A 27,754-nucleotide genomic window follows, 5' to 3' on the forward strand; every position below is an offset into this window, starting at 1 on the left:
TTTTCACTGTGTCATAAAATAGTTTGTAAAGGTTGTATTTATGTGTGTTTCTGTGGAGGCCACAAGAAAACACTGGATCGATCACCTAGAGCAGAAATGACAGGTGGTTTTGAATCCTCCCATATAGGTGCTGGGAACAAACTCCATCCAGTCCTCTAAAGGACAGCAAGACCTCTTAAGCTCTGAGTCATCATCTCTCCAGTCCCTAGCATTTTAACCATTATAAGTATACAATTCAATGACATTAATTACATCTACAGTATTGTACCCCTACTGATACTATCCATCTCCAATAAGTTCATTATTCAATACAGCAATTAATGACTCCTCACCAGGAGGCAAGGCAGGAGCGTCACGAATTCAAAGCTAGAATTTTGAGACAGCAAGAACTTGTCTCAAAAACAAGGGTGTGCTAGCACGAACCAGTAATCCCAGCATTGGAAGGTGGAAGCAGGAAGATTAAAAGTTCAAAATCATCCTCCACTAAACAGCAAGTTCAAGGTCAGCCTGAGCTACTGTGAGACCGCCTCAAAATAAAGGCTGGGCTTTCCAACACTGTAAGGTAGGCAAGCTAGGCATTGGGCCTTTCAGCAGAGAAGGATATGTAGCAGGATTAATAAAAACCCAGACAGAAATTGTAATTCAACCCGACGGTCAGAAAAGCAAAACAGTTAGCCACTGGCTCTTACCTCTACCTCAGTCTGAAATTGCAATCCTGCCTCTAGGTATCTCAGAAGGAGACAGTGCCTGAGAGCTGTCTCCTCTTGTCTTATATTCCTCTCTAGAGCTAGGATTAAAGGCGTGCACTGCCCAGTTTCTATGGCAACTACTGTGGCTATTGGGATTAAAGGTGTGTGTCACCACTACCTGGTTTGTCTGTAAGGCTGACCAGTGTGGCTGGCTGTTTTACTCTCTGATCTTTAGGCAAACTTTATTTATTAAAACACAAATGCAGCATCACTGCAGGGATAAGAGGGCTGAGAATTACAAGAAAGACGAACTGCTTGTTTTCTTTTCTTCACCTCAAATCATCTTAAAAGGAACTTGGTAGAGAAGGTCCTAACTTAACTTTACATACTTAAATAAAGTAAAATAAAAACATTGGTCAAATATAATAAAATTATATAAAGAAAAATTTATTTTTATTAACCTCTTCTCGTGCTTAAAATGCTTAATGTCTCAAAAATACTTTTACCTAAAATAACATCAATCAAAATTCTGAATTTTAGACTTCCATTTACACTAGCTACAGACTTACTTATAATACAGGTATTCCCATTAAATAAAACTAAAGTAGAAAAAAAAAACTAAAGTAGAAAGGACTTAGCAAAACATGCCAGCTATGATGAGTAAACATGCTGTCTAAAGACACCCATGCTTAGAATTTAAATTATAATTTAATTGACCATAGCTAGTCAGTTTAGCAAAGTATGCGCCGTGAATTGCAAATAACAGCTACAGAACTGACCCTGTGGCCGAAGTTCACGAGCTGTCTAGAACACATGATCTTTCTATCCCAAAAAAGTCAAGCTTTACGGAATCATTACAAGATTCACATCCCACTTTTCTCCTAAAAGAATAGAGTCAATGATAGAGAAAAAACTTGAACAATGCATGGTAAGTTGCAGAAATATTTCATTCACTATGTACACAGAGAGAAAGAGTGGTAGAGAGAGAGAGTCACACATACACAATACTAAATAGCTTGATGTTTGAAAGTAAGAATTTCATATACATGGCAATACAAAGAAATTTGTATTTTAAAAAGTCTCCGGGGCTGGAGATGGCTCAGAGACTCAGGAGAGTCTCGCTGATCTGAAGGGACCCAAATTCCATTTCCAGAGCCTATGACAGGCAGCCCAGAATCATCTCTAATTCCAGCTCCAGGAGATCAATGATTTCTCTGGACTCCATCAACCACATGCACATACACAAACCCATACTTATAAACACACATAATTTATAAAATTAATCTACTCAATACAAAACACAGCATTAGTTATTAGCTTTTTTAAGACAACATCTTTAGCAAATGAAATTCACACAATTTTAAAGTTCAGTAACTTTGAATTCCAAACTTTGTGTGCTACCTCATGTTTAAGAAAGTGATGTGCCTAAATTTAAAACTGAATGCTGCCTGAAAGAAGTTCTAGAAAGGGTAAACTATATCTAGAAAGGGTAAGCTATATCTAAAAAGGGCAAGCTATATCAGAAATTCATAAAATGAAAGCCAATTATTCAGCTTATCCAATATAATTTATAATTGATGAAATTACAATTTCACTAGGAACTACACTTAGTTCTTATCTGGAAAAAAAATTATACCAGAAAAAAATTTAATGTACACATTTAATATATCATTTAATTCATGTATCTTAATTGGAAGCTAACTTCAAAAAACATCTAAACTAAACTATCTATTCTGTCTCCAACAATAAAGTCCATCAATGTGGTGATATTTTGTTTGTGATCTAACAAATAAAGCTTGCCTGAGGATCAGAGTGTGGAGAGAGCCACTAATTAGCCATAGAGGTTAGGCAGTGGTGGCACACACCTCTAAACCCAGCACTAGGGAGACGAGGCAGTTGAATCAATCTCTGAGAGGTCAAGGCCACCCTGAGCTACAATAGATTGATTCAGTCTCAAAGAGAAACACAGCCCAGTGGTGGTGGCTCATACCTTTAATCCCAGTATTTGGTTATCATACGCCTTTTATCCCAACAGGAAGGGATATGGTTGGGCAGAGAGAGGAATATAAGGCATTCAGTCTGAGCACTTGTAAAGACAGGATAACCCATTTGGTCTAAGGTAAGAACTAGTGGCTGGCACCTCAGATTCTCTAATCTTTCAGCTTTTACCCCCTAATATCTGGGTTTTTATTATTAAGACCAATTAGATTCATGCCACACATCAAGATATTAAATACTTAACTCTTACAGAGGGGCAGGTGAGATGGCTCAACAGGTAAAGGCACTTGCCCCAAACCTGATAACCCGAGTTCAATCCCTAAGCTCTACAAGGTAGGATTACTGCAAATTATCCTTTGACATCCATACATATGCTGTGGCCCATGTGCACCCTCATGTATAAACACACGAATAAATGTTATTTTAAAAAGTGGTTTTAAATCCCATACAGGTAGCATCACAAAATATAAGACCAAACTTAGACAAGAGCCCAGGACAGAAAGTAAAGCACAACACAGGGTGTAAAGACAGGAAAGCAATAACAGAAACCCAAACTGAGACCACTGAAAACAGCAGTTCTCAACCTGTGGGTCAAGACTCCTGGGGGGGGGGATCAAACAAACCTTTTACAGGGATTGCATAGCAGATATTTAAATTATTATAACAGTGGCAAAACTACAGTTATTAAGTAACAACAAAAATAATTTTATGGCTGGGGGGGTCACTCACCACAACATGGAGAACTGTGCAGAATTAAGGAGCTTGAGAACCACGGAGCTGAAAGCCTAGTAAGAATATCTCCAGGAAGTAAAGCAGTTGTGATTTTTAAAAGACTGCATGTATGTATGTGTGTGTGTGTGTGTATATATTTTTTTTCTCAAAATAAAGATACCTAGTATGTTCTTGGAAATTGTACTCTTCCCAAAATGTTAAGTGCTGTAAGAGTTGTCACTCACCACCCAGGGGACTGCCCCAGCCGCGGCAGAGGGCTAGCTGGAAGGGGTGATGATGAGGAATTTACAAAGAGAAAACGTCCTTTAGGCTTCAGAAGCACAAGCCTCTCATAGATGACCCCTGCCGCTATGACAAGAGCTCAAGTGCCTACCCTGCTTCCGCAAAGCAATCTCAGGAGATCTCCAAACTGTTTGCAGGTTTCAATTTGATAGCACTGGTTCACAAGAAAGCCATTTGCGTTTTAGTAAATGATGCTAGCTTTGAAGCCATGATTTCTAACTTGATCTTGTGTGAACTCACAAGAGACACGCACACGGGAGACAACAGCAGCAGCAGCGGCAGCCACAGCCCAGGCCTACCGCAGGGAACATCCATGACTCCACACAAACCACCTAGGGACGTTCAGGCCTTCATCTAAACAGCTCTTACTGTTTCTCCACTTTCTCAACCATTGAAAAGATTATTAGCTACAAAAGAAATCCTAGAGAATAATTAGCAGCTCAGTTAAAGAACACAGTTTAAAATCTTACTGAGGATGTAGCTCCGTTGCTAGAGTGCACGCGTGAAGCGCAGAGTTCAGCCTGGCATAAAGCCAGTTCAGTAGCTCACACATGTAATGCCAGCACTGGGGACAAGGTAGACAGGAGGATCAGAAACTTGAGGTCATCCTCATCAAGTTTGAGACAATGTCTCAAGGGAAACACCAAGAAGAACCTGACACTCAAAATGACTTTCTTACAAATCAGAACAAAATTTTAAAAAGTATTACAAATCTGATCAACACTAAGAACAAATTCATACAAAATAGAATCACTAGGGTGGGCCAGACAGCTCAGTGGGGAAGATGCTCACAGCTCAAGCCTGGCAACCCGAAGAGAGACGAACTCCACAAAGTTGTCTTTAAGCTCCACATGCACACGTCATGCAGTCACACACACAGAATAAGTCAACAAAACAGCAACACGAAATTTGTTTTTAAGTCACCAATCACGGTTTTAAAACACTCATGTTTTAAAAGCAAAATACTTTACTTAGCTTCCATCCTGAATGTCTGCGCATGCTCACTGTATATATCTAGCAAGTATTCGCCAGTAACTCCTACCAGTAAATTGAAAGCCCAATGAAAGCATGCCTTCCATTCAAGGATGATCCTGGTTTTACTAAAGTTTTTGGTTCTTCATGATTCACTACCAATTTACACAAAGCATCACAACTTCCTTCCACCTTGACTCAACGACGCAAAAAGAAAGCCAAGTGGTCAGCACACCCTTTGGAAGCTGGCTAGTTTTCACACTGAAATGTACACAAATATACTCAGTCTGTGTTACACAATAGCCAAAAAAAACCACCATATTTTAAGGGTTTAAATTTATAATTTAAAACAAAAATTATTCTGTTAAAGCCACAAGTTATTTCCTGAATTGCTTTGCCAAAAGTCCAACACAAAATTACAACAGAGTAAGTCTGAGGATCTCGTGTTTCTTTTCATGCCAAGTTCTAGCATATCACACCTGTAATGAGGTTATTCCAGCAGAGCAATTTCTAAACCAAATTTCTAAAGGCTGACATCACCCATAGCCAGCTTACAAAAAGGGTACTCCTTCACCTTAACTTTGCAGTTTGTTTCATACACATAAGCGCCCACATCGTGGAACTCTAGTACTTCTCAACAGTCCTGAGCTTGCTGCACACTACACCCACAGCATACGCATACATTTCCTCGGATATTTGGTGTTAGCACCAAACACGCACAGACCACAGAAGAGAAGCAAAATTCTATAACAGAAAAGAAAATACAAGACAGAAGCTAGGAGAATTTTAAGACAATACTCCATAGGCAGCTCACCTGCAGTTTGGCGGAGGGTCTAAAGTGATGTCTGCCAGCTCCTTCTGGATCCTGGGAGATCAGGAAAAAGAAAGTTAGTTGGAGGCCCCTCCCAGAACCAGGTCTGCAGCCCACCTTCTATCCACTGAGGGAGAGGCAACCCAGGGCTCCCAGGCTGGGGAGACTTTCCAGTGCAGGGCACAACTCTAGATCTCTCCCACCCTCGACAGCATCGGGCTTTCAATACTGCCAAGCATACTAGGGCAGTTGTGCTGGGTGTTTTCTACCTAAGAATAGTTGTCGTCCCCCCTCCACTCTGGCCAGGACCATCGGTATGTAGTACCAGGCCACTTGGTCCCCTAAACTCGGTGACTCTGCACGCAGGCCCACAACTGAGTCTCCCAGCAGACCCTGACCAGCACCCCCTCCTCAGGTAGGGACACCTCTCCTAGGCCTGGACCTCGCAGACGAGCACAGCGCCCCCCGCAGGCCGGCACCCGCACACCAGCGCCCCCGCAGGCCGGTACCTCTCAGGCCCGGACCTGCACTGCACAGGAGCAGTGACCTCCCAGCACAGCCAATATGGCCGCTCGGGCCCTAGTGACCGCCACCGGCGAGGGTCGAGAGGTCCAGGAAGTGGAGCTGAGGGCGGCGGGACTCCGGCCGCCCCGCACAGGTGCACTGCCACCTGCGCCCACGGCGCGCCTGCCCGCTGCCCGCCGCCAGCCCCGAACTTCCCGGTACCCGGCCGCGGGCTCGCCCGGCCTTCGGCACCTCGGCACCTCACAAAGAGCCCATCCCCCAGCCTGAGGCCGAAGCCACTGACAGTTCACACCGAGCCGGCCTTTGTCTTCTGCTTACCTAGGCGCTTAGGGCACCAATGGAAACGACAAACTTTGGGCCTTAAGCTGCTTCTCCTAAAGGGAAACTATTTTTATAACTTCTCCTCCTACCAGGCTGTTACAACTTAAAAAAAAAAATCCACCAAGGCAGCTCGGTAGTAAAAATAAGGCCAACACACTCAGCAATCTGAATGACAATGGATGTTTTTCCCTTTCCCAAGAAAGTTCTCCGAGAGTAGGAAGAGGCCAGCTATAACGCGCTGACATTTTTAGCAAGCACTTCTTCCACGTGAAAAGGAAAAATAAATTGAGTAGTGACTGGGGAAGTTCTTCAAACTTTCCTATTGAGGGGACTTCCGGTCTCTACAAGTGGGGTCCAGTTTAGAACACCCAGTCTCTATGACATCTATCAGTGCCCTGCTGAATTCTACGGCTCCCAGTAGGCATTTCAGTCCCTAGACATCTGCATCTGTTTCGTTCACATCAGGATGTCAGACTCAAGTCCGGAGCGCCAGTTTCCTAACTCTTGCACCTATTGGAATTGACCATTTTCAGATCTGTCAGAAAGCAAACATGTCCTCCTTTGTAGCTGTAAAGACAGCTGCTCCTTTAGAACTTAGACGCTGATGAGATGGCTCAGCAGCCGAAGGTGCCTGTCAGCACACGCGCTGACTCCTGTTCAATCCCTGGAACCTACACATGGAAGGAGGGCTGATTCCAGCAATTTGGCCTCTGACCTCCACATGTGCTTTGACATGCCTGAACACACATACCACACGAATACACACAAAATAAAATTACGATGCCACACGATTGCACGCAAAACTAAAATTATGATGTGATTTTTAACGAGGGCAATACCAGGCAGTTTTACCCATTCAATCTTAACCACTACCTTGTGCACCGTTCCCAGAGTGGGAATCAAAGGCCTGTCCCAGAGTGAAGCGAGATCCACACTTCCCACTGGGGCTTTCCTCTGCCCCTGGTTTAGAAACCACTTTCCACAGTGAGTGAAATTCCTAAATCTGGGACTCTGGTTTCATTTTTACACCACCTCCTGGTCCACAAGCCCCTTCCAAACCAGTGTATTTAGATTCTACATCTACCAATGATGTAGGGCAGGCTCGTCAAACACCGGTCCTGATCCTCCTGTTCATTCTTTCCTAGACACATTTTTTGTCTTTTGATGCTAACCTTAGCTTTGTTTAACACAGATAGCTACTGTGTCAGCACGGTGTCTAGGAAGCTAAATATGCTTCATTAAAAGATACATGAAACATGTTCGTGTACAGGCAAAATTATTATTTACTATTTCCCGCTTCAATTTCTACTTCCCACATTTCTTTACCAGCTGCTCCCAAATAAGGTCTAGGCTGGCAATCAGAACGACAATGGATGTCTTCTGACAGTAGAACTTCCCTTAGTCACCATTCAATTTGTTTTCCCTTTTACTGGGGAAGAAATGCCATCTAAAAATGGCAGTGCTTGGTACATTATAGCTGGCTTCTTCCTACCCTCCAAAAACATCTATTGCCATTCAGATTGCTGAGCCTGGACTACATGAGACCCTGATTACAGGAGACCCTGTCTCCAGCTCAAGTATGCATAGCCAAGGATGACTGTGAATTGCTCCTCCTGCCTGGCGGAGCCCTGGGATTACAAGTCCGTGTGTGCTACCATGCCTGAAGGTGCTGGGGACTGAGTCCAGGGCTTCATGCACGCTAGGCCAGCACACTGCCATCTCAGCTACTAAATAGTTTATTTTGTTTTTTTATGAGATGGTCTTCCTATCTATACCCAGACCTCATGGAACTCTCTATGTAGAACAGGCTGACTCTGAACTCACCTGAGATCTACCTGCCTGCTTGTGTTTCCAAGGGCTTGTGTTGACAAAAGGCCTGGATTACCATGCCCAGAACTAAGTTTTTAACTTTGTTAAAATAGGCAAACTGTATCCACGGGGAAATCTAATTATACTGACAAAGCAAATGACGTTTAACACCTGTCCATTTCCCTTCCAGTGTAGTCACAAGCACACCAAGGGCCTCCTAACACAGTACAAAAGCTCCACTGACCTAAGGGGCAGCTCAGAAGCAGAATGAGAGAGGATGGAGAGCTTCGAAGTGCTGGGGGAGAGAAGGACCATCCTTAGCAATAAGGGCAGAACTCTGGCTCCTAGAGGTTTCCCCTGGGTTAAATCAAAAGAGCCAGTCAAGACTCTGAAGAGCCAGAGATACAATCAAACCAACCCTCTAAAAAACGCCAACACTTTTACCAAGGCATCTCAATCCTCTCTCAAGACCTGAACACTAACTATTTAGATGGGCTAAAGTCACCCCACCAGCCAGTCAGATCACTAAAACAGCACACCAAGCCTGTGAGTTTCAGGGAGAATGACAGAACCAACTGTCAATCTCTGAGTTCCAGGCACACTACTCAACAGACAGAGCCAAAACCACTTAGATACCCCATTTCATCTTAAACTCTTTAAAGAATGATATCCCCCAAGCTAGCCCACAGCTTCCGTTCTTGACTGTGGTCAGCTATCTCAATGAAAAGAGATGGATTAATGAAAGGCTGTCAGGGGATTCCTGGGTACCTGCTATAGATGATTCACACTACAGGGATCAGAGAGTGTTACTTAAGGTGGGCAGAGGTGAAGCATCCACCTGTCTTTTTACATAAGAGACTAACCCTGGGTGTAGTGTCCTAGCCATCAGGAAGGCTGAGGCAGGAGCTGTGCTGTGAGTTCAAGGCCAGCCTTGGCTATGGAATAAGACCCTGTCTGAAAACACGACAACAAAGTCTCCCTGAAAACTATCGAACGGAAGTTCTTAAACAGAAAAAAAAATAAACAACAATAAAAAAAACCCTATCCCCGCCCCCCAAAATAGCTGAAATAATCATTTTACATTTACTGATCCATTCATTTGCCCCAAACTGGAAAAGGCTCTTCAAATTCCACCAGAAAACACCACCTCAATTTCTTAACCACTAATGGGAGCTGGTTATTCCTTAAGCAAGTTACAAAGGAGAAAACTCTATTCAGAAAACATCACCCCTGCAACAGGTGAGGAGCAGCCATGGTCAGAATGCATTGAGAGTTCCCAGGAAGGTCTCCTTAATCATGAAGGAGGATGCCAGCCTCCGGGAAGTCGCAGATTCGTGATTACTGGGAAGAGGACTCTGAAATCACAATCAGACTCACTCATAAAAGTAATGAGGATTCTTGAAACTTCAACGAGGCATGGACGAGGCCAGCCAGAACTCCTGCATATGGACAAGGAAGGGTACTAACAAAACCAGAAACAGCAAGCAGCAGAGAAAACAGGTGGGATTCCCATGCCCCATTTTCCTGCCAGAGAACACAGGAGAACGTTGTCGTTGAAGCCACCCTCCCTGACATGCAGCACGAGGCAACTGGGAAGCCAGGACGCCTGAGGGGAAGGGAATGGGGTACCTCTTGGCGCTGGTGGAGAGGAGCTTCGAGTTTTTGCTCATGCTGACTTTACTCTCCTTCTTCTTGGGGGTGCTGGCTTCTTTCTCGGTCTGCTGGTTGGAGGACGAAGATGAAGAGGAGCTGGTGCTGGCCCTCGAATCGTCATCCGACATAGCGAACCCCCCACCCCACCCCGCGAACGGCCCCTGCAGGGGGAGGAAACAAAACAGAAACACAGACCATGCAGGCGCCGCAAAGAGGGAACTCCGCTGTCAGGAGGGCGAGGGCCGGGCCGCCCCTGCCGCCCTGCAGAGGATCGGGGCCCACCGCCACACCGGCCGAAGGGACGCGGGGGCCGCGATCGCGCGGGGGGGGGGGGGACGGGCGGCCCGGGGAGGGCCGGGAGCCGCCGCCGCGGTCCCCGAGGCCTCCCGGCGTCCGCTCGAGTTCGGCGAGGTCGGGACTAGCCGAGCCGGGAGAGTGGGTGAGGAAGCCGAGCGTGGGCCGCGTGGGCCGCGGGGGACACGGCGCCCGGCCAGGCCCGGCCACGCGGGGCTGCGCTCGCACAATGCGCCCCGGGCGGGCGGGTCCCCGCGGGGGGACCGGGCCGCGCTGACAGTTCGCGCGGTCCCCGCCGCCCCAGCCCCGCCGCCTCATCCCCGCCGCCCGGGCCCTCGGCGCCCCCGGCCCGGCCCTTGCTGCCCCGCGGCCCGCCCGTGCCCGCCCGCCCCCGGCCCCGCGGCCCCAGGCCCCGCTCGCCCGCCCGCCCGCCCCGGGGGCCCCCCGCACCTCTCTTTGTGTCTGGCTGCTCCGTGCCGCCGCGGCGGCTGCTGCTGCGGCTGCGGCTGGGCCTGGCCACTCGTGTCTCGCTCTCGCTGGGAGAGAAGCGGAAGTGCAGCAACAGCAACTATTAACCAGGCAATGGCTTCCCCGGCCGCACACGCTCCGCGCCACTCCTCCTCTCCGCCCCGCCCCGCGCCCCTCCCCCGCCGCACCTGGGGGCCGCGGCCCGGAGCCCCGAGCGACCCCGGCGGCGGGGCCTGGGGGACCCGGAGCCGGGCAGAGCCGCGGGAGCCGGGCGGGATGGGGGGTACCGGGGAGGGGGGACGTTCTCCCCCAGTGGGGCTTTAGGAAAGGGCTGGGGGGTGGGGATGAGGTGGCCGGTGTGGGGGGGAAAAGATGGTACTCTCCTGGCGAGGACTTTGACTCCTCCTCAAAAGTGATCGGTTTAAAGAAAAAGAAAGAAAAAAATTTTTTAAATCCCCTAACAGGGTTTTCCTTCGGGCTGACACTTGTTTCTCCCTCTAGCAATTTACTTGCTAGGAGCAGAGGTCACGCCTATGAGAAAAATCCCAGACTAGGTTTCTGTTCAGGACACTAGGCGTGAGCAATTTACAACATTAGATACACCCCTTCACTTGTTATAGAAAAGGATGTTTTTTTTTTCTTTTTTTCCACTGTATGCGATTGGAGTTCGTGACAGGTAGCTGCGATCTGTAACCGGGCTTGGGAATTGTAAAGTCACTGGGAATAAACCTTAAACCGCTGGTTTTGACAGGACTTGGAATTCTTAAATTAGGCATAAAGTCTGTGTTTTAGAAATTGGGGAGAAAGTTCTAGAAAGCACCTTACGCACTTTTTGCTCCAATACGATGCTATTCAAACAATGTTTTTAGAATAATCACACAGTAATGTCACTAAAGGTTTCCTTTCCTGGCACTGTACCAAAACTTATTTTTTAAAAACATTCCACCATTAAATTAGGACTTAGTTTCTTACCCGTTTGTCGTTTGCCCTGAAGGTAAAAACAGATCCCTACAGTCCAAGTATAAGGTGCCATAGACACAAGAGCCTGGGCACTGCCCAGATATCACACTCAGATTTTCACGGTCCACTTTAAATGATCTCATTCAAAGTGTCATTGCTTCCCAAGGCAATAGTGTCTTCAGGTCCCGTAACTCAGGATATAAAGAAACCTCGTGGCATATCCAGTATCCAGGAGAGCAGACAGTCTCACTATCCGGCTAAACCCCTCTAGCCTTCAATTTGAAACTCCAGCTGTTTCATAAAGTAATAGTGTACTTTATTTACCCAGACTTTAAGGAAACCTGTATCCCATAGGAGTCGTCTTCAAACTGTGTGTAAAATCACCTGTGAGACTTCTACAGGTCATCGTTTGAGCCTCCTGTCTGCAGAAAGAGCTGTTCCTCCACTACCCAAAGCGTATGAATTTTGAAGAAATCCTTACTTGTGTTTGCTTTTGTATGTGCTGGTAGAGTTTATAGATGATGATAACATTGGCAGGTCATGGTGGTTCAAGTGACCCTGCACTTGGCAGGGAGACGCAAGCAGACCTCTTTGAGTTTAAGGTCAGTCTAGTCTATATAGTAAGTTCCAGGCCATCCATAGGTACATATTGAGATCTTGTCTCCAAAAACATCACAGAAAGCTAGAAATTAGTAAAAGAAGATAGCTATGTACTCAGAATATTCTGAAGTAAAGATTATTATTTTTTTAAAAAAATTTAATTTAAAAACTGTTCTGTGTACGTAGCCAGGCTGACCTTGAACTCACAAAGATCTTCCTGCCACTTCCCCTGTGTTGGAATTAAAGGCAAGCACCACCATATCCAGCTTCTAGCTTTTCTGCTTTTTCTTTCAACAGTTTTGTAAACTTAGCCCAGAGCCTTAACACAAGTTGGACAAGTTCTCTACACCCTGCCTAGGTTGACTGATGTACTTAGCTACAAGGCCTGAGGACCTAAACTGACCTCCCTGGCCTCAGTTTCATCATGTATAGAAGGCAAGAATACCCACATCATATTGACTGATGGGATTAAATGTCTATCTATAACCAACATGGTCGATTAATTATTCTGCAAAGTAAATGAGTAATTCCACCCTGGGCCTGCTTCTAGGATCTTTCAGACCTAGAATTGATGATGAGTAGTTTGAAAAAAAAAAAAACCCTCATAGTCAGAAGGTCAAGGCCGTGTCTTGAGTTTAAGGACACCCTGGGTTACAGGTGCCCAGGCTGTCACAAAATAAATAGATGAAGTTTAGAAAGAAAGAAAGAAACCATTTCGGAGAAAAGCAGAGCTGAGGAATGAGGATGTTCACTCCCAGAGGGGCCGAGACTACATTCTAGCTTACACTCATGTTTCTGTTGAAGAAATGAAGGTGGAGAAAGCTTATGAATTTTTTTTAAACCTTTGTTTTTGTTTTTGTGTTTTTGATTTTTAGTTTCTCGAGATAGAGTTTCTTCATGTAGCCTTGGCTATACTGGAACTAGCTCTGTAGACCAGGCTTGCCTTGATCTCCTAGAGATCTACCTGTCTCTGCCTGCAGAGTGCTGAGATTAAAGATGTGTACCACCACGGCCCAGCTAAGCCCGTGGGTCTCCTTCAAGATGATGCAGTAAATACAAAGCTGATGGTTCGCCATCCACTCGTGACCTTGTCAGTTCCCGCAGTATTGGTGTGGAAGAAAGACCTCAGTGACAGTAAAGAGAAAGTATTAAATAAAACAGAGCTCTGGGAATATTATCAAGAATGCACTAGCTGGGCAGTGGTGGCGCACGCCTTTAATCCCAGCACTCGGGAGGCAGAGGCAGGCAGATCTTTGTGAGTTTGAGGCCAGCCTGGTCTACAAGAGCTAGTTCCAGGACAGGCTCCAAAGCTACAGAGAAACCTCGAAAAAAAAAAAAAAGAATGCACTAATGCACTTAGTGGATATGAAGTACTATGTACTATATGCAGTAGGTATGGTGGCGTGCATATGTCTGTAATCCCAGCACTTGAGAGGTGGAAGCAGGAAGATCAAGAATTCAAGAGTAGGCAGGTCAGGAGGAGTTCAAGACCAGGCTCTGATACAAAGCAAGTTCAAGGCAAACCTGGACTACATGAGACTGTTTAAAAAAAAAAAGAAAAAAGAAAATTAATTCATTAGCAATACCAACCAAGAGATCTGAGAAAGTGGGGAGATGGGAGCACAGTGTCCTCTGTTCACATTATTCATTCTACATTTATGGATATGTTTCCATGTTTTCTTTGTAAAAGAATAATAACCATTATCTCCCTACTTCCCCATTCCCAGTTTCCCCAGAGGTAGCTGCTTCCTGTTGTAGGCTCTGGGAGTGCAAGCAAATGTTACAACCCCATTAAATGCCATGATTGGGCTGCCCCATTTACACTAAAAAAACAAACAAGTTTATGTAACTGGGAGCTGACGTCCCAAAGGCATAGTGAGCCCAACTCTGCATTTTACCAAATTCAAGGCCAGACTGAGCAATATAGAGAGAACCGTCTGGAAATATGAGCAAGCGCATGTGCGCACGCACACACACACACACACACACACACACAACTGGCAAGGACATTACATTTGATAATATATCTAGGGATGGTAACTCAAGTCTGTAATTCAACACTCACAAGGCTGAGACAGAAGGATCACCCCAGGCCATCCTGTGCTACAATAGTGAGTTCCGCTGCAGTCTGGGCTTGAGACCCTGTTTCAAAAACAAAAACGAACAATAATTGGATATGTAGGTATATAGGTAGTTAGATAGATGATAGGTAGGTGGTAGATAGATAGGTACATAGAGACAGACAACTAGAAGGTAGACAGGCAGATAGATGATAGGCAGGTAGATAGACAGGTAGATAGTTAGATGATAAGTAGATAATGCCTGTTTTCTTTTCCTTTTTGACTGCTTTGTGGTTTGGGTGTGTTTTGTTTTCTATTGCTTGAGACTAGGCCTCCCTATGGAGCCCAGAGTGGCCTGTAACTTGCTATCTTCTTACCTCAGCATCTCAAGGTCAGGGATTAGAGGAGTATATCACCACACCAGGCTCTCTTAACATAGTTTCTAAAACTTCTTTGTAACCAGATAGAAAAGATTTCCTTTTCCAGTCAAACAAACAAAACCATCTTGTGTTTGGAATTTTACAAGTGTTTCTTCAAAGAGGAACTCACTGCGGGCTTCACTTATGGTCTCCTGTGGTCGAACATCGTGGACTTTTTTGTTTATTTTCATTTTTTAAAAATTTTTTTATCTATGTTGTGAGTTCATGTATGTATGTGTGTGTATGCACTCGCGTGAGTGCGTGTGTGCATTGCATGGTGTGAACATGTGGAAGAAAGAGGACAAGCTGTGGAATCCGTCCTTCTATCCTTCTTGAGGGTAAGGTCTTTCTGCCGAATGGAATGCCCTGCACACTTCCTGCCGAATAGAATGCCCTGCACACTTCCTGCCGAATAGAATGCCCTGCATACTTCCTGCCGAATAGAATGCCCTGCACACTTCCTGCCGAATAGAATGCCCTGCACACTTCCTGCCGAATGGAATGCCCTGCACACTTCCTGCCGAATGGAATGCCCTGCACACTTCCTGCCGGACGGAATGCCCTGCACACTTCCTGCCGAACGGAATGCCCTGCACACTTCCTGCCGGACGGAATGCCCTGCACACTTCCTGCCGGATGGAATGCCCTGCACACTTCCTGCCGAATGGAATGCCCTGCACACTTCCTGCCAAATGGAATGCCCTGCACACTTCCTGCCAAATGGAATGCCCTGCACACTTCCGTCACAGGACATAGTTAAATCAAGCTGCGGCTGACCTGGAAACTTCCTTGCTGATGGCCAGTTTTCGTAGTACCAAGGAATGTGATGTAGGTTGCTGGCAGTGAAGGGCATTGGTGGTATTACCCAGCTCTGTACCCTGTGAGATACAACAACTACCAGCCTGGAAAGACGTAGTTAATGTGGCATGAATGCTATGGCAGGGGGAGCGGAGGTGGGGAGGGTGAGGGAAGCTGGGGGGAGTAACCAACTGCTCTTTGGTTAGCTTTAAAACCTGCTCCACGGAGGAAACTCATGCATGATACTGTAAACCTTGTCATAGGTCTAAAGAGAACCTACTACTATTATTTTGCTAAATGGACTTCGTATCAAACTGCCTTCTCTATGGGCACACTTGTCTTTTACCTATAGATGGCGTGCCTTTTGCCGGGCGATGGTGGCACGCGCCTTTAATCCCAGCACTCGGGAGGCAGAGGCAGGCGGATCTCTGTGAGTTCGAGACCAGCCTGGGTCTACAGAGCTAGTTCCAGGACAGGCTCCAAAGCCACAGAGAAATCCTGTCTCAAAAAAAAAAAAAAAGATTGCGTGCCTTTAAGACTTAATCAGAGATGCTTCTTTTTGCAGGAGACCCACAACTGGCTGATGTCAGAGGAAAAGAGACTGAAGAGCTAGGATCTAAATAGCATTTCTACACCCCTCACCCCCGAAGCTCAAGGAACATTACGGAAGAAGAAGCAGAAAAGTGAGAGTCAGAGAGGCGGGCTGGATTGCTGTGAAGCAGCATCTTCGGACGTGACATAGTCAGTGCACCTAGGAACTCACCGCACCTGCAGAAGAGCTTCCCAAGATGACACATGATTGGCCCTGTCGACATTTCATCGTGAAAGGGTTCGTGAGGCCCCACAGCATCCTGAGCGAGTTTTGACAGTTAACGGGGTGCAGGGAATGGGGTCTTACTTTCCTCAAGGGAGCCACCACGGCTAAGTGCCCATTCTTCAGTAAGTAACCTCTCCCTCGTGTAGATCTTTGTAAACCTGGTGGGACACATACACACACTCCCCAAAACAAAACCAAAAATCAAAAGTAGGGCCTGGAGAGACGGCCCAGTGGTTCAGAGCACTGGTTGCTCTTCCAGAGGTCCTGAGTTCATTTCCCAGCAACCGCGTGGTGGCTCACAACCATCTCTAGTGGGATCTGATGCCTTCTTCTGGCATAAAGTTGTAAATGCAGATAGAGCACTCACATAAATAAATAAATCTTGGGTAGTCCTTTTTAAAAAATGTAAAAGTCGGAAGGAGATCTGTTAGGAAAAGAAGGGTTTCAGCGGGAGACTGATGAGAAGGACTAAAACTCGTGTGGACATGTCACTAAAATAAACTCTGATTTAAAAAGGAAAAGAAAAAAAACAATTGATAGAAAAATCCAGAAAGGAGGAACCAAGGAAGAAGCCATCAGTGAAGTGTGGCTCAGGGAGCAGCTCAGGATTCGAATAGCTTTACATTATTTTAATTGATTACTATTTGAGGCCGAAGTTCTAGGGATCAGGTTCCAAGATAGCAGAGAATTTATCTACTGAAGACTGGTTTGGAACTCAGTAGGTATGCAATAAAAGCTTAATGAAGGTCACACATGATGGTGGGCACCTCTGATCTTATCTCTGAGGAAGCTAAAGCAGGAGGACCTCCATGAGTTCAAGACCAGCCTGGACTACATAGTAGTTTCAAGCCTGGCCTGGCCTATGTAGTGACCCTATCAAAAATAAATAAAGAAATAAACAAACAGTCCATCAAGGAATGAAGATGGAGAATGCAAGCCGCGGCTCAGTAGCTTTCCACAGAAGTGATTGGACTGTCAGGCCACAGACAAGGAATTCATAGAGCTCTTGCTGTTGTTCCCTGGGGGAAGAGGACAGAGGTGACTCCAGTGATTCCCCAATGTGAAAAGAAGTCCCAGCCTCGATGCCAGAATTTCTGAGTTCTCAACTGGAAGTACCCGGAGATCAGAGATGCACCCCATTCTGCAGACAGACAAGATGCTGGAATGTCTTCTCTTAGGGGGACCGAAAGGACTAATGGATTTTGCGAATCCAGACCTCTAGATCTGGAATGTGAGGCAGAGGCCAGAGATTGCAGAAGCAGAATAGGACCTTCTTGTTGCAGGGGAGCTGGGCTGTCTCCCAAGGCTGACACACCCTCGCCTGAGCACTAGGCTGGGCACAGGTTCATCACACATGTGTGTACACACAAATGCATATGCACTCAGTCACACGCATGTGCAAGAATGTATGTGTATATACTGCACACCCTCATGTGCCCACACATGCAAATATACACACACCTGCATTCATAAACACATGACTAGAAACACACATACAAATACAATTGGAAATTATATTATGTCTCACAACGAAGCACAGACAGCTATTGCCTCATGTGGATGAGCGAACAGACTCTGAAATACCCTTTCTCACCCTTGATTTTAGCCCATCTTGAGACGTCTTTTCCTATCTCTGTGAACTAGTACTGAGAAAGGAAATAGTGGACTTGAACACTTTGCTTTGTGACTGACTTCCCCTCGGGGTGTCAGGTGCTGACAGTGGAGGGGTGACCTTGTCACTTGTCCCCTATGCTCCCTGTTTTAGACTCTGTCATCTTAGAGATGGGCAGCGTAGGGAGGCTAGAGAGCACAGGCCTTGACTTCCCACAGTTCTCTAGCTCTTCCTGGTTTTAATCCACTGCATCACTGTGACTTATTCCTGAAGGGGTTTCTGAGGTTCAGTGAGAAATGAAATGCTTAGTTGAACCCACAGAATAGACCAAGAGAACCCAAAAGCTACTATCATCACTGGAGTGATATTACACCCTAACACCCTAGCACTGATCATGTTTTGCACCCTGACACTTTTTAAAATTGACTTGGGATAGGTCCAAAACAGGAGCAGAAGGAGAGAGAGCACGAGCAAGGAACTCAGGACCGCGAGGGGTGCACCCACACACTGAGACAATGGGGATGTTCTATTGGGAACTCACCTGGCCTGGGTCTGAAAAGGCCTAGGATAAAACCGGACTCGCTGAACATAGCGGACAATGAGGACTACTGAGAACTCAAGAACAATGGCATTGGGTTTTGATCCTACTGCATGTACTGGCTTTGTGGGAGCCTAGGCAGTTTGGATGCTCACCTTACTAGACCTGGATGGAGGTGGGTGGTCCTTGGACTTCCCACAGGGCAGGGAACCCTGATTGCTCTTTGGGCTGATGAGGGAGGGGGACTTGATTGGGGGAGGGGGAGGGAAATGGGAGGCGGTGGCGGGGAAGAGACAGAAATCTTTAATAAATAAATAAATAAATAAATAAATAAATAAATAAATAAATTCCTTTGGCTATCCTGGAGTCAAATTAGATGCTTACATGCAGCTAAATCTTACCCAGACACTGCTTCGTTCTGTTCACTAGTGGTTGAAAAATAGTACGGAGTAGCAGGTGGATCTCTGAGTTCAAGGTCACCCTGGTCTACAGAGTGAGTCCCAGGACAGGGAAAGTCTGTCTTGAAAAACCAAAAAAGGAAGAAAAAGAAAATTCCTCACAGAATTGCCCAGCAGCTTGGATTCTAGTTGATTCCACACAAAGGCAAGCTGATAACAAAGAGGAGCAACATGAACGTGTGTGAGGCGGGACACTTCTGTCAGCGCATGCATGTGGAGGTCCTAATGGAGCTGATTTTCTTTTAACATCTTTACCTGGGATCTGGGAATTGAACTCAGCTTGCCAGGTCTGGGTGGCAAAGCCTTCACCTGCCGAGCCACCTCGCTGGCAGTCCAGCTCCCATTACAGTCTAGGGAGAGATTTAGAAATGGCTAATTGGTTGAAATGGTCTTCTTTGGATTATAGATTACAGATTTTTTTAACTGAATTAAGAGGCTTAGAGCCATTGCTTTGCTTTGCAAACAGATTTTCTCCTATGAGGAGTGTAGATTTCCATCCAGCAGCTCTGGCCTGTGCCTTGGCACCATGGGGTCCTTGGCTGTGCTAGGACAGATCAGAAAGAGTCCTTCTGCGTTGAGATTTGTGGTACGACACTGAGAGTTTACTTAGGTCTAGTCATGTCCTAGCTGAAAATAAACCTTACAGTGGAGGGTTGGCCTATAGAGGCATATATTTGAGATGTTATTTTTGGAAATTGTTAAAAAATGAAATGAAAACTCGTGATTCCCCGTGAATTTGGCTTGGAAATAAAATGAAGATTTTATGAACTTGCAGGTGGATGTGGTTACTGCCCTCAGATGTTCTTGTTTGCAAGTTACTGTGGCCTTGGAGTTAGGAATTCAGATTTTCCAGCATTCACCCCCACCCCTTGCAAGCTGTATCCCAGCTTGTGGGTCAGTCTCTACTGACATCATCAACTCTCCTTCTACAAAACAGGAAAAGAAAAGTCAAGAATGGTGGCTCTTGCCTATAATCCCAGCATTTTGGGGAACAAAGGGAGGAACATTACCGGAAGTTTAAGGTCAGCCTGGTCTACAAAGGGTGTTTGGGGCCATCCTGGAATACATAGCAAAACCTTGTCTACATAGGAAAGATGGGAGCATGGAGGGAGAGAAGAAAGGAAGGAAGGAAGGAAGGAAGGAAGGAAGGAAGGAAGGAAGGAAGGAAGGAGGAAGGAAGGAAGGAAGGAAGGCAAGAAGAGAGTGAGTGACAGAGGGAGGGAGGGGCAAACGGAGGGGGGAGAAGGAAGTGCCAGGTGTAATGGCACAGACCTGTTGGACTATACAGGAAGCACCAAGGCTATGTAGCAAGACCGGATCTCAAAAACACAACAGAACTGCAGGGTATGACAGCTTATGCGCTGCCACAACCCTGACCCCTGGGAAGCTGAAGCAGAAGCATCGCAAGTTCAAGTCCAGCCTGGGCTACAAGGCCCTCTAGTGAAAATCAGCAAACCAAACAATGAAATAGTACTTCTGTTTCTGGAACGTTTTCATCATAAACATGTGTTATTCTGAGCCGCAGAGTCCAGGGGAGTGATTTGTGTCTCTGGATTGGAGATTTATAAGTAATGGCAAAGCTGGCCACATCCCGCCCCATCCGTTCCTTGTAGATCTGGACACCATACCGATCCAAATGAGATGGTTTAGGTTTCGGCTTCCACAGGAATGATGGAGAAGGTTCTCTCTGTGGGTTTGAGGGAATTTTTTTCCTCCACTGAACAAAGGACTTCTGTGTCCCTCCTCATGAAATGACACACAAAACAACTCTTAATTGTGTAAGATGCAGAAGGCACGGCTGGTCTCTCACAGCCATTTGGACGTGGAGATTGCCACTGAGGAGTGTGCCACCCCACACCCCAAACCTCTCTTCAGGCTACTGCCGTCTGAGAAAATAAATGCATGTTTACTTTTTATTAGGAAAATTTCCGAACGCTAATTAGGGCGTTACAAAGCACAGTGCAAGGGTATCAGGCTGGCCTCAGCACCTCTCTTTAGGAGTTGGTGCTGCTTTGCTGTATTTGCTTTAGTTTTCAAATGCTACTGTCACGTAAAAGTAAATTTCCTGGCAGCCGGTAAGGTGGCTCAGAGGTTAGAGCATGTACTACTCATCCAGGGGACCTGATTTCTAGAATCCAGAGTTTGGTTTCTTGCACCCACACTAGGTAGCTCACAAGTGTCTATAACTCTGGCTCAGCGACACCCTCTTCTAGCCCCCAAAGGCACTTGCACCCGCATGCATATATATATATACATGTACACATAACTTAAAAATTTTAAAATAATCTTTAAATTATAGCCATTGAGAAAAAATTATTCTTAAAATTTTTCAATGTGGTTCTTCAAAAAAGAATAACCATACACTATGCCCACATCTGACAACACTACCAATATTTCCTTTGTCCTTTTATTGGCATTCTGCTCATATTTAGTTGTGTAGCGTACAGTACAGATCAGCATCCTGCTATAGGCCAGGCACACCGCTTTTGCCTGACCTGTCTCTTTCAACCTGGACCAATTTCACACTGCTTGCTTTGCTCTACCGCCCTCCTCCCGTCTCTCTTTTGATTGCAGCATTGACCTCTTGAAAAGATTTGACCAGTTCATATTACAGAGGGCTCTGAGTTTGCCGGATTGTTCTGCTTAAAGTGAGCCCTCTGTCCCTTCGACGCCTTAGACATTTGAGATTTCATAGAAAAATCATGATTCAGCTGCAGGTATGTTCTGTGGCAAGGCAGTCAAGCCAAGGGTGACAGGATGCACCTTCTTTTGCATCACACCAGGAAAGACTGACTGTGCGTCCCTTCAAAGGCATGAGAAACAGAAATAGCTACCACTTTATACTGGTTTTTAGTAAAAAAGAAAGAAGAGAAAAGAAAAAGAGAAAGGAAAGAAAAAGAAGAAAGCAATTCATTCTGCCAGGCCCCTCACAAGAGCTTCCCATTCTCCATCCAGCTAATGCTCACAGAACCACGACAATATGGTGCTATCGTACCTTACAGACAGAGGACACTGGGGTAGAGATACTAAGCAATTTGACCAAGGTGAAACAGCTATGAAGGGGCGCAGGTCGCAAACAAACAAGGGCAACAGTAATGGGGATGTACTGTGTGTGTCAAATTGTCAAAAGATTGATGAAAGGAAACAATTAGAGATGTGTCTTCTTCTTCTTCTTCTTCTTCTTCTTCTTCTTCTTCTTCTTCTTCTTCTTCTTCTTCTCCTTCTCCTTCTCCTTCTCCTTCTCCTTCTCCTTCTCCTTCTCCTTCTTCTTCTTCTTCTGGCTTTTGAATTAGTAAGGTCGTTGGTTAATCACATCTAAACACCCCAGCATGCAGTGCTCTTGGAAAGGTTGTGGTCAAGGCATCTAAAGAAGCAGAGCCGCTACTGGAACTCAATGGCCCAGCTCTGACATGAACATCTGCCTGCACCGGTGTGAAAGCACACGTGACCAACAGCTTCTCTGGAGCCCTTGAAACCATTATACTACACAGTTGGTTTCCTTAAGAGACCTTTGATAGCTGGGGTTGTTGGTAGAATGCTTGCCTCGAGCCCTGGTTACAACCCCTGGAGCTCATAAAAATGGACGTGGTGGCCTTCCCTTGTAATCCCAGCCCTTGAGAGGTGGCAGCAGGAAGGTCAGACATTAGAAGATCATCCTCATGATACACAGTAAGTTTGTGGCCATCCTGGGTTGTCTTGTCTCAATAAACAAGTGTGGTAACTACATCAAAAATTATAAATTACAAATGCATTGCTTTGTTTATTATTATTATTATTATTATTACAAGGTTTCTTTATGTAACCCTGGTTATCCTGGAACTCACTGTGTAGAGCAGGCTATCCTCAAACTCATAGAGACCCATTTGGCTCTGCTTCCCAAGTGCTGCAATTAAAAGTGAGCACCAACAATGTCTAGGTCATCTTACTTAATGGTAATACAAAGACAAATGGTTTCATAAAAATGTCCACTTCAAAGCCGGGCGGTGGTGGCGCACGCCTTTAATCCCAGCACTTGGGGGGCAGAGGCAGGCGGATCTCTGTGAGTTCGAGACCAGCCTGGTCTACAAGAGCTAGTTCCAGGACAGGCTCCAAAACCACAGAGAAACCCTGTCTCGAAAAACCAAAAAAAAAAAATGTCCACTTTGAAGGCCCCCCCCAAAAAAATCTTTTTTCAAATAGAGGGCTTAAATCTTTGTGATATGGATGGGTATGAATATGGACGCCTTTAGCACTTAGGAATTAAAAGCAGGAAAGGGGCAGGAGAGATGGCTTGGTTCAGAGGACCTAGCACCCATATGGGGACTCACAACCAGTTCCAGGTGGTCTGATACCCTCTTCTGACCACCAAGGGTATCAGGCAGGCAGAGGATGCATGCACATCTGTGCAGGCAGAACAGTCACATGAAATACAATACAATAAATGAATATAAAAATCAAATCATTCAAAGCAGGAAGACTCAAGTTCAAGGCTAGCCTAGACCTCACAGATGGTTTTGCAATAAAGAAAGGAAATAGAACATTCTCTGCTGTATGTGGATTGCTTAGTATATTCTTTTTTTTAAAAAAAAGATATTTTATTTATTATATATACAGGGTTCTTCCTGCATGTATCCTACAGTACAGAAAAGGGCACCAGATCTCATTACAGATGGTTGTGAGCCACCATGTGGTTACTGGGAATTGAACTCAGGACCTCTGGAAGAAAGCCCGTGCTCTTTACCTCTGAGCCATCTCTCCAGTCCCTGCTTAGTATATTCTAAACATCTCTGTATTAGTTCCTTTAATTTTGACACCAATCTTTAAGGCAGCTGGAATGTATTAAACCTAATTCGTAAATGGGCAAATTGAGGCTTAGAGAGGTTTAGCCAAGTCAAAGTCATGAGGCAGTTAGGTGACAGAGCCAGATCCCAGTTTTTCTGGTTTCCCTTGGATATCATGGAAAACAATTCCAATGCCTGTTGACTAAACTCCAAACCCAAAGCCTATATGAATGGAGAACTTAGTAGAATGTCTTTTATTAGTGTTGAAGGTTAGCATAAAAAAACATGAGATTCATGGTGACATTTTCATACATATTGTCATTGTATACATTTGCATCTGTCTCTCCTGAACTTGAGCCTGAACATTTGAAAAAGCCTCAGCCCAACCAGAACAGCAACTCCCCTGAACTTTAAGTGAGGCTGGAGGACACCCAGTCTGTGTGAGACTTTCTGTTCCTGCTCGGTTTTCCTCCTCATCACTTCAAGTGTGATGTGCTGGAGTCTATGTCTCAGGTCTGTGTTTTCTTGTTATAATGGCACTGGGAGGTCCTATCTCAGGACCACGGGAAGTCCCAAGGCATTTGCTCTGTAAACTAGACACCACCTTTGGAAGTTGCTACCGTGTGCAGCTATTGCTCTCCTGCTATTTGTGGCCTTTGTACCTAGTTGAAAGGACCTTTGTGCTTTCTCCAGAAGGGCAGTGGTGGGAGAGGATTTAGAAATCTCTGCTGCTCTCTCTGGAACAAACAAACTCTCATCAGAGAAGGGCTTCCAAGAATCCAGGCTGCTCTGGCAGCCCGGACTCGTCTTCTGAGAAGACGACAGGTTTCAGAAATCACTTTGTTCTTTTCATATTTTTATCTCTCCTCTTCCTCCTGTGTGTGTGTGTGTGTGTGTGTGTGTGTGTGTGTGTGTGTGTGTGTAGGCTCAACCACTTCAGGTGTCATTCCTCAGGTGTTCACCTCTTTGTGTGTGTGTGTGTGTCTGTGTGTGAGAAAGAGAGAGAGAAAGAGAGAGAGAGAGACAGAGAGAGAGTGTGTTTTTTTTTTTTTGACAGGGTTTCTCTGTATAACAGCCCTAGCTCCTGGAACTATCTCTTGTAGACCAGGCTGACCTTGAACTCACTTTGCCTCTGAGTCCTGGGAATAAAGGTGTGCTCCACCACTCCCTGGCTGTTCACCTTTTAAAAATGAGGTTTCATTGCATAGTTCTGGCTGGCCTGGAATTCTATTTATTATTATTTTTAAAGACTACTCTTATTTTTTTTTAAGACAAAGTCTTTAAGATCTGCTGTCATCTTCCCTTCCTTTCTAGCCCCATCCCCAACTGATCACAAAGATCTTCTCCTTCTTTCTCCCACTCATCCCGTTATCCCAGCCTCCAACACCAACAGGCATTCTTGGGAACACACCAGCTGAGCAGGCCAGGAAAAGACTCTGAAATTGGAAACAACCTAGATGTTCCTCAACAGAAGAATGGATAAAGAAAATGTGGCACATTTATATAATGAAGTATTACTCAACTATTAAAAAATGACATCATGCAATTTGCAAGCAAATGGATGGAATTAGAAAAAAAATTATCAGGAGTGAGGTAAACCAGACCCAGAAAGACAAACATGGTATGTATTCACTCATATGTGGGCACTAGCTGTTAAGTAAATGATAACCAAGCTACAATCCACAGATTCAGAGTGGCTAGGTATAGAGGAAAGAACTGGGGGGACACAAGGATCTCCTTGAGATTGGGAAGTAGAATAGATTTTATGGGTGGACTAGGAGTAGTATGTGAGGGAACAGTAGGATCAGGTAAGAAGGGAGAGAGGAAGAGGGAATGTAGGGAAAGACAGCTAGAATTGAGGACATTTGAGTGGTGCAGTGGAAATTTCCTAAAATATATGAAGACATTCCTAATACGAAGTCTTCAAACAGTGGGCAAGACGGAATCCCAACTGACCATCTCTTGTCACCAAATGAAGCTTCTGATACTGGGATTGGGTTGCGTCCAATTGAGTTGTTGGCCAAAGGGGGTCCCGTGGAAATTCCGAAAAAAATAGGCTGTTGTCAGGACAGTAGGTTGTTCTCCACAAACTGACAGTAAGGCCCCATTGCTGAAGACAACACCCATGCAACTCATCAAACATGGATAAGTCAAGCTGGTGCCTACATAGAACCGTCACCCCCATGTTCTGGTATGGGAAGGTACTCTGCAGGTTACCCACAAATCCAACCACAAAACCTTCGCTCTATAATGCTGTCCTCTCTGAAAAATATGTGAGGGTAATGGTGGCACAAAACTCTTGGGAGTAACCAACCAACACCTGATTTGACTGCCACAAGATGGAATCTATACTGCTTGGGTGACCAAGAACTAGAGAGTAGAGAGCCCAGAGACCTAGGGTGAAACCAAATACTACTGGTCTTATAAAGAATATAGGGCAGTGTCTTGCTCAGCTGTTATCAGCTATTATCTCCTGCAGCAGATAGGAACAAGTCTAGAGACTCACAACCAGACATTACACACACACACACACACACACACACACACAGAGAGAGAGAGAGAGAGAGAGAGAGAGAGAGAGAGAGAGAGCGCACATTGAACATACAGTTCTAAATGGGATGTCTCCATCAAATCCTTCCCCTTGGAGCTCAAGGAACCCCACAGAAGAGGAGGCAGAAAGAGTGTAAAAGCTGGAGGGGATGGAGGACACCAGGAGAACAAGGACCTCTAAGTCAAGATGAGCAAAGCTCCTATCAACTCACAGAGAAGGAAGCAGCAGGCACGGGACTGACACAGGGCTGCATCACGTCCTCTGCATATTTACTGTAGCTTTCAGCTTAGTTAGTGTCTTTATGAGAGCCCTGCACATGAGAACAAGTGGGTCTCTGGTTCTTGTACCTGCCCTCGGGGCTATTTTCCTTCTGTTAATTTGCTTTGTCCAACTTCGATGTGGCGATTCTGGTTTTATCTTATTACATTTTATTTTGTCATGTTTAGTTGTTATCTTTTAGAAGCCTTTTTTTTTTTCTAAAAGACAGAAAGGGAATGTGTCTGGATGGATGAAATTGAGGGAGGGGAACCTGTAGTCAGGATATATAAGAAAGGAGCCTTTTCAATAAAAGGTGAGAAAAAGAACAAGGCTTCATGTGCCTGGGTTTCCTTGATTATTTTAAGGAGGTCAAAATGGTGTGCGTGTGTGTGTGTGTCTGTGTGGTAAGTATATGTATGTGTCTGGTGTGTGTGTATGTGGTTTGTGTGGTATGTATATTGTGCTGTGTGTATGTGATTTGTGTATGTATGTGTGTGTGGTGTGTATTTGTGTGGTGCATGTGTGTGTTTGGTTTGTGTATAGTATTTGTGTATGCGTGTGTGTGTGGTGTGTGTGTGGTGTGTATGTGGTATATGTCTGTTGTGCGTTCTTTTTCTTGTTCTTTTTCTCACAGTCAAAGTCAGTATATTTTGAGGTTAAAAACAAAAACAAAAACCAAGCTGTCTAACTGGCCCGACTCTTACCAAGTAGGCTAGACTGGCTAGCAAGCTTCCACCATCCTCCTATTTTCCCAGCGCTAGGATTGGGAGCTGGTGCCACAGTTTTCAGCTCCTATTGTAAATCCTGGGGATTGAATTCAGGTGTTGATGCTTGAAGGCAAGACCTTATCGACTGATTATCTCTCCGCCCTCCCCTTTTAGTGGAGATAGGCATATACACAGACAGAATATTATATACATAATAAATAAATAAATATTTTAAAAAAGGTACTACCTTAGGACAAACTCAGAAATAGTTATATTTCCTTTCCATAGTTGCTCCCCACACATGTATGTACTTGTATACACACACACACACACCATTGTAGGTATGGTCTAGAGTCCTTCTTTCTTGTCCCGATTGCCCCGTTCTTGGTGTGTCTAGCACTCAGGTGACATCTGATAAGTGTAGTAGACAGAAAATGAATGCATTGATAAAGTAGTAAACTAATGAATCAGGGAAGGTGGTAACTGCCTCATGATGTTCGTTCAGCATCTTCTCCCAATCCCGCCTGGTACTATGTAGCTCCTCTCTAGGCCTGTTTTTATATTTATTTATTTATGCAAATTGATTACTTTGTGGCATAGCTTCCTCTGGCCCAGGATGGTCTCAACTTGCATGTGTATACCGGGAAGATCTTCAATTTCTT

At 45.2% G+C, this 27,754-nt stretch overlaps 1 protein-coding gene across 3 annotated transcripts in view; it reads right to left on the bottom strand.

The window, feature by feature from the left end:
* Ube2e1 (ubiquitin conjugating enzyme E2 E1) overlaps nucleotides 1–10,694 on the bottom strand; it is a 54,067-nt gene extending 43,373 nt beyond the window's left edge. Inside the window, exons 1-3 of one of the 3 annotated variants that reach the window (XM_075988649.1) lie at nucleotides 10,537–10,694; nucleotides 9,769–9,953; nucleotides 5,488–5,538 (exon numbers count right to left, since the gene is read on the bottom strand). In XM_075988649.1, the coding sequence (XP_075844764.1) occupies nucleotides 5,488–5,538; nucleotides 9,769–9,920 (203 nt within the window). In that variant the 5' untranslated portion in view covers nucleotides 9,921–9,953; nucleotides 10,537–10,694. Of the gene's footprint in view, nucleotides 1–5,487; nucleotides 5,539–9,768; nucleotides 9,954–9,987; nucleotides 10,500–10,536 lie in introns of those variants that run through there. The other 2 variants (XM_075988648.1, XM_075988647.1) reach the window with 2 other exon arrangements.
* Nucleotides 10,695–27,754: the final 17,060 nt, after the last annotated feature.

Source organism: Microtus pennsylvanicus, chromosome 10 (assembly GCF_037038515.1).
Source record: "Microtus pennsylvanicus isolate mMicPen1 chromosome 10, mMicPen1.hap1, whole genome shotgun sequence".
Lineage (NCBI taxonomy): Eukaryota > Metazoa > Chordata > Mammalia > Rodentia > Cricetidae > Microtus > Microtus pennsylvanicus.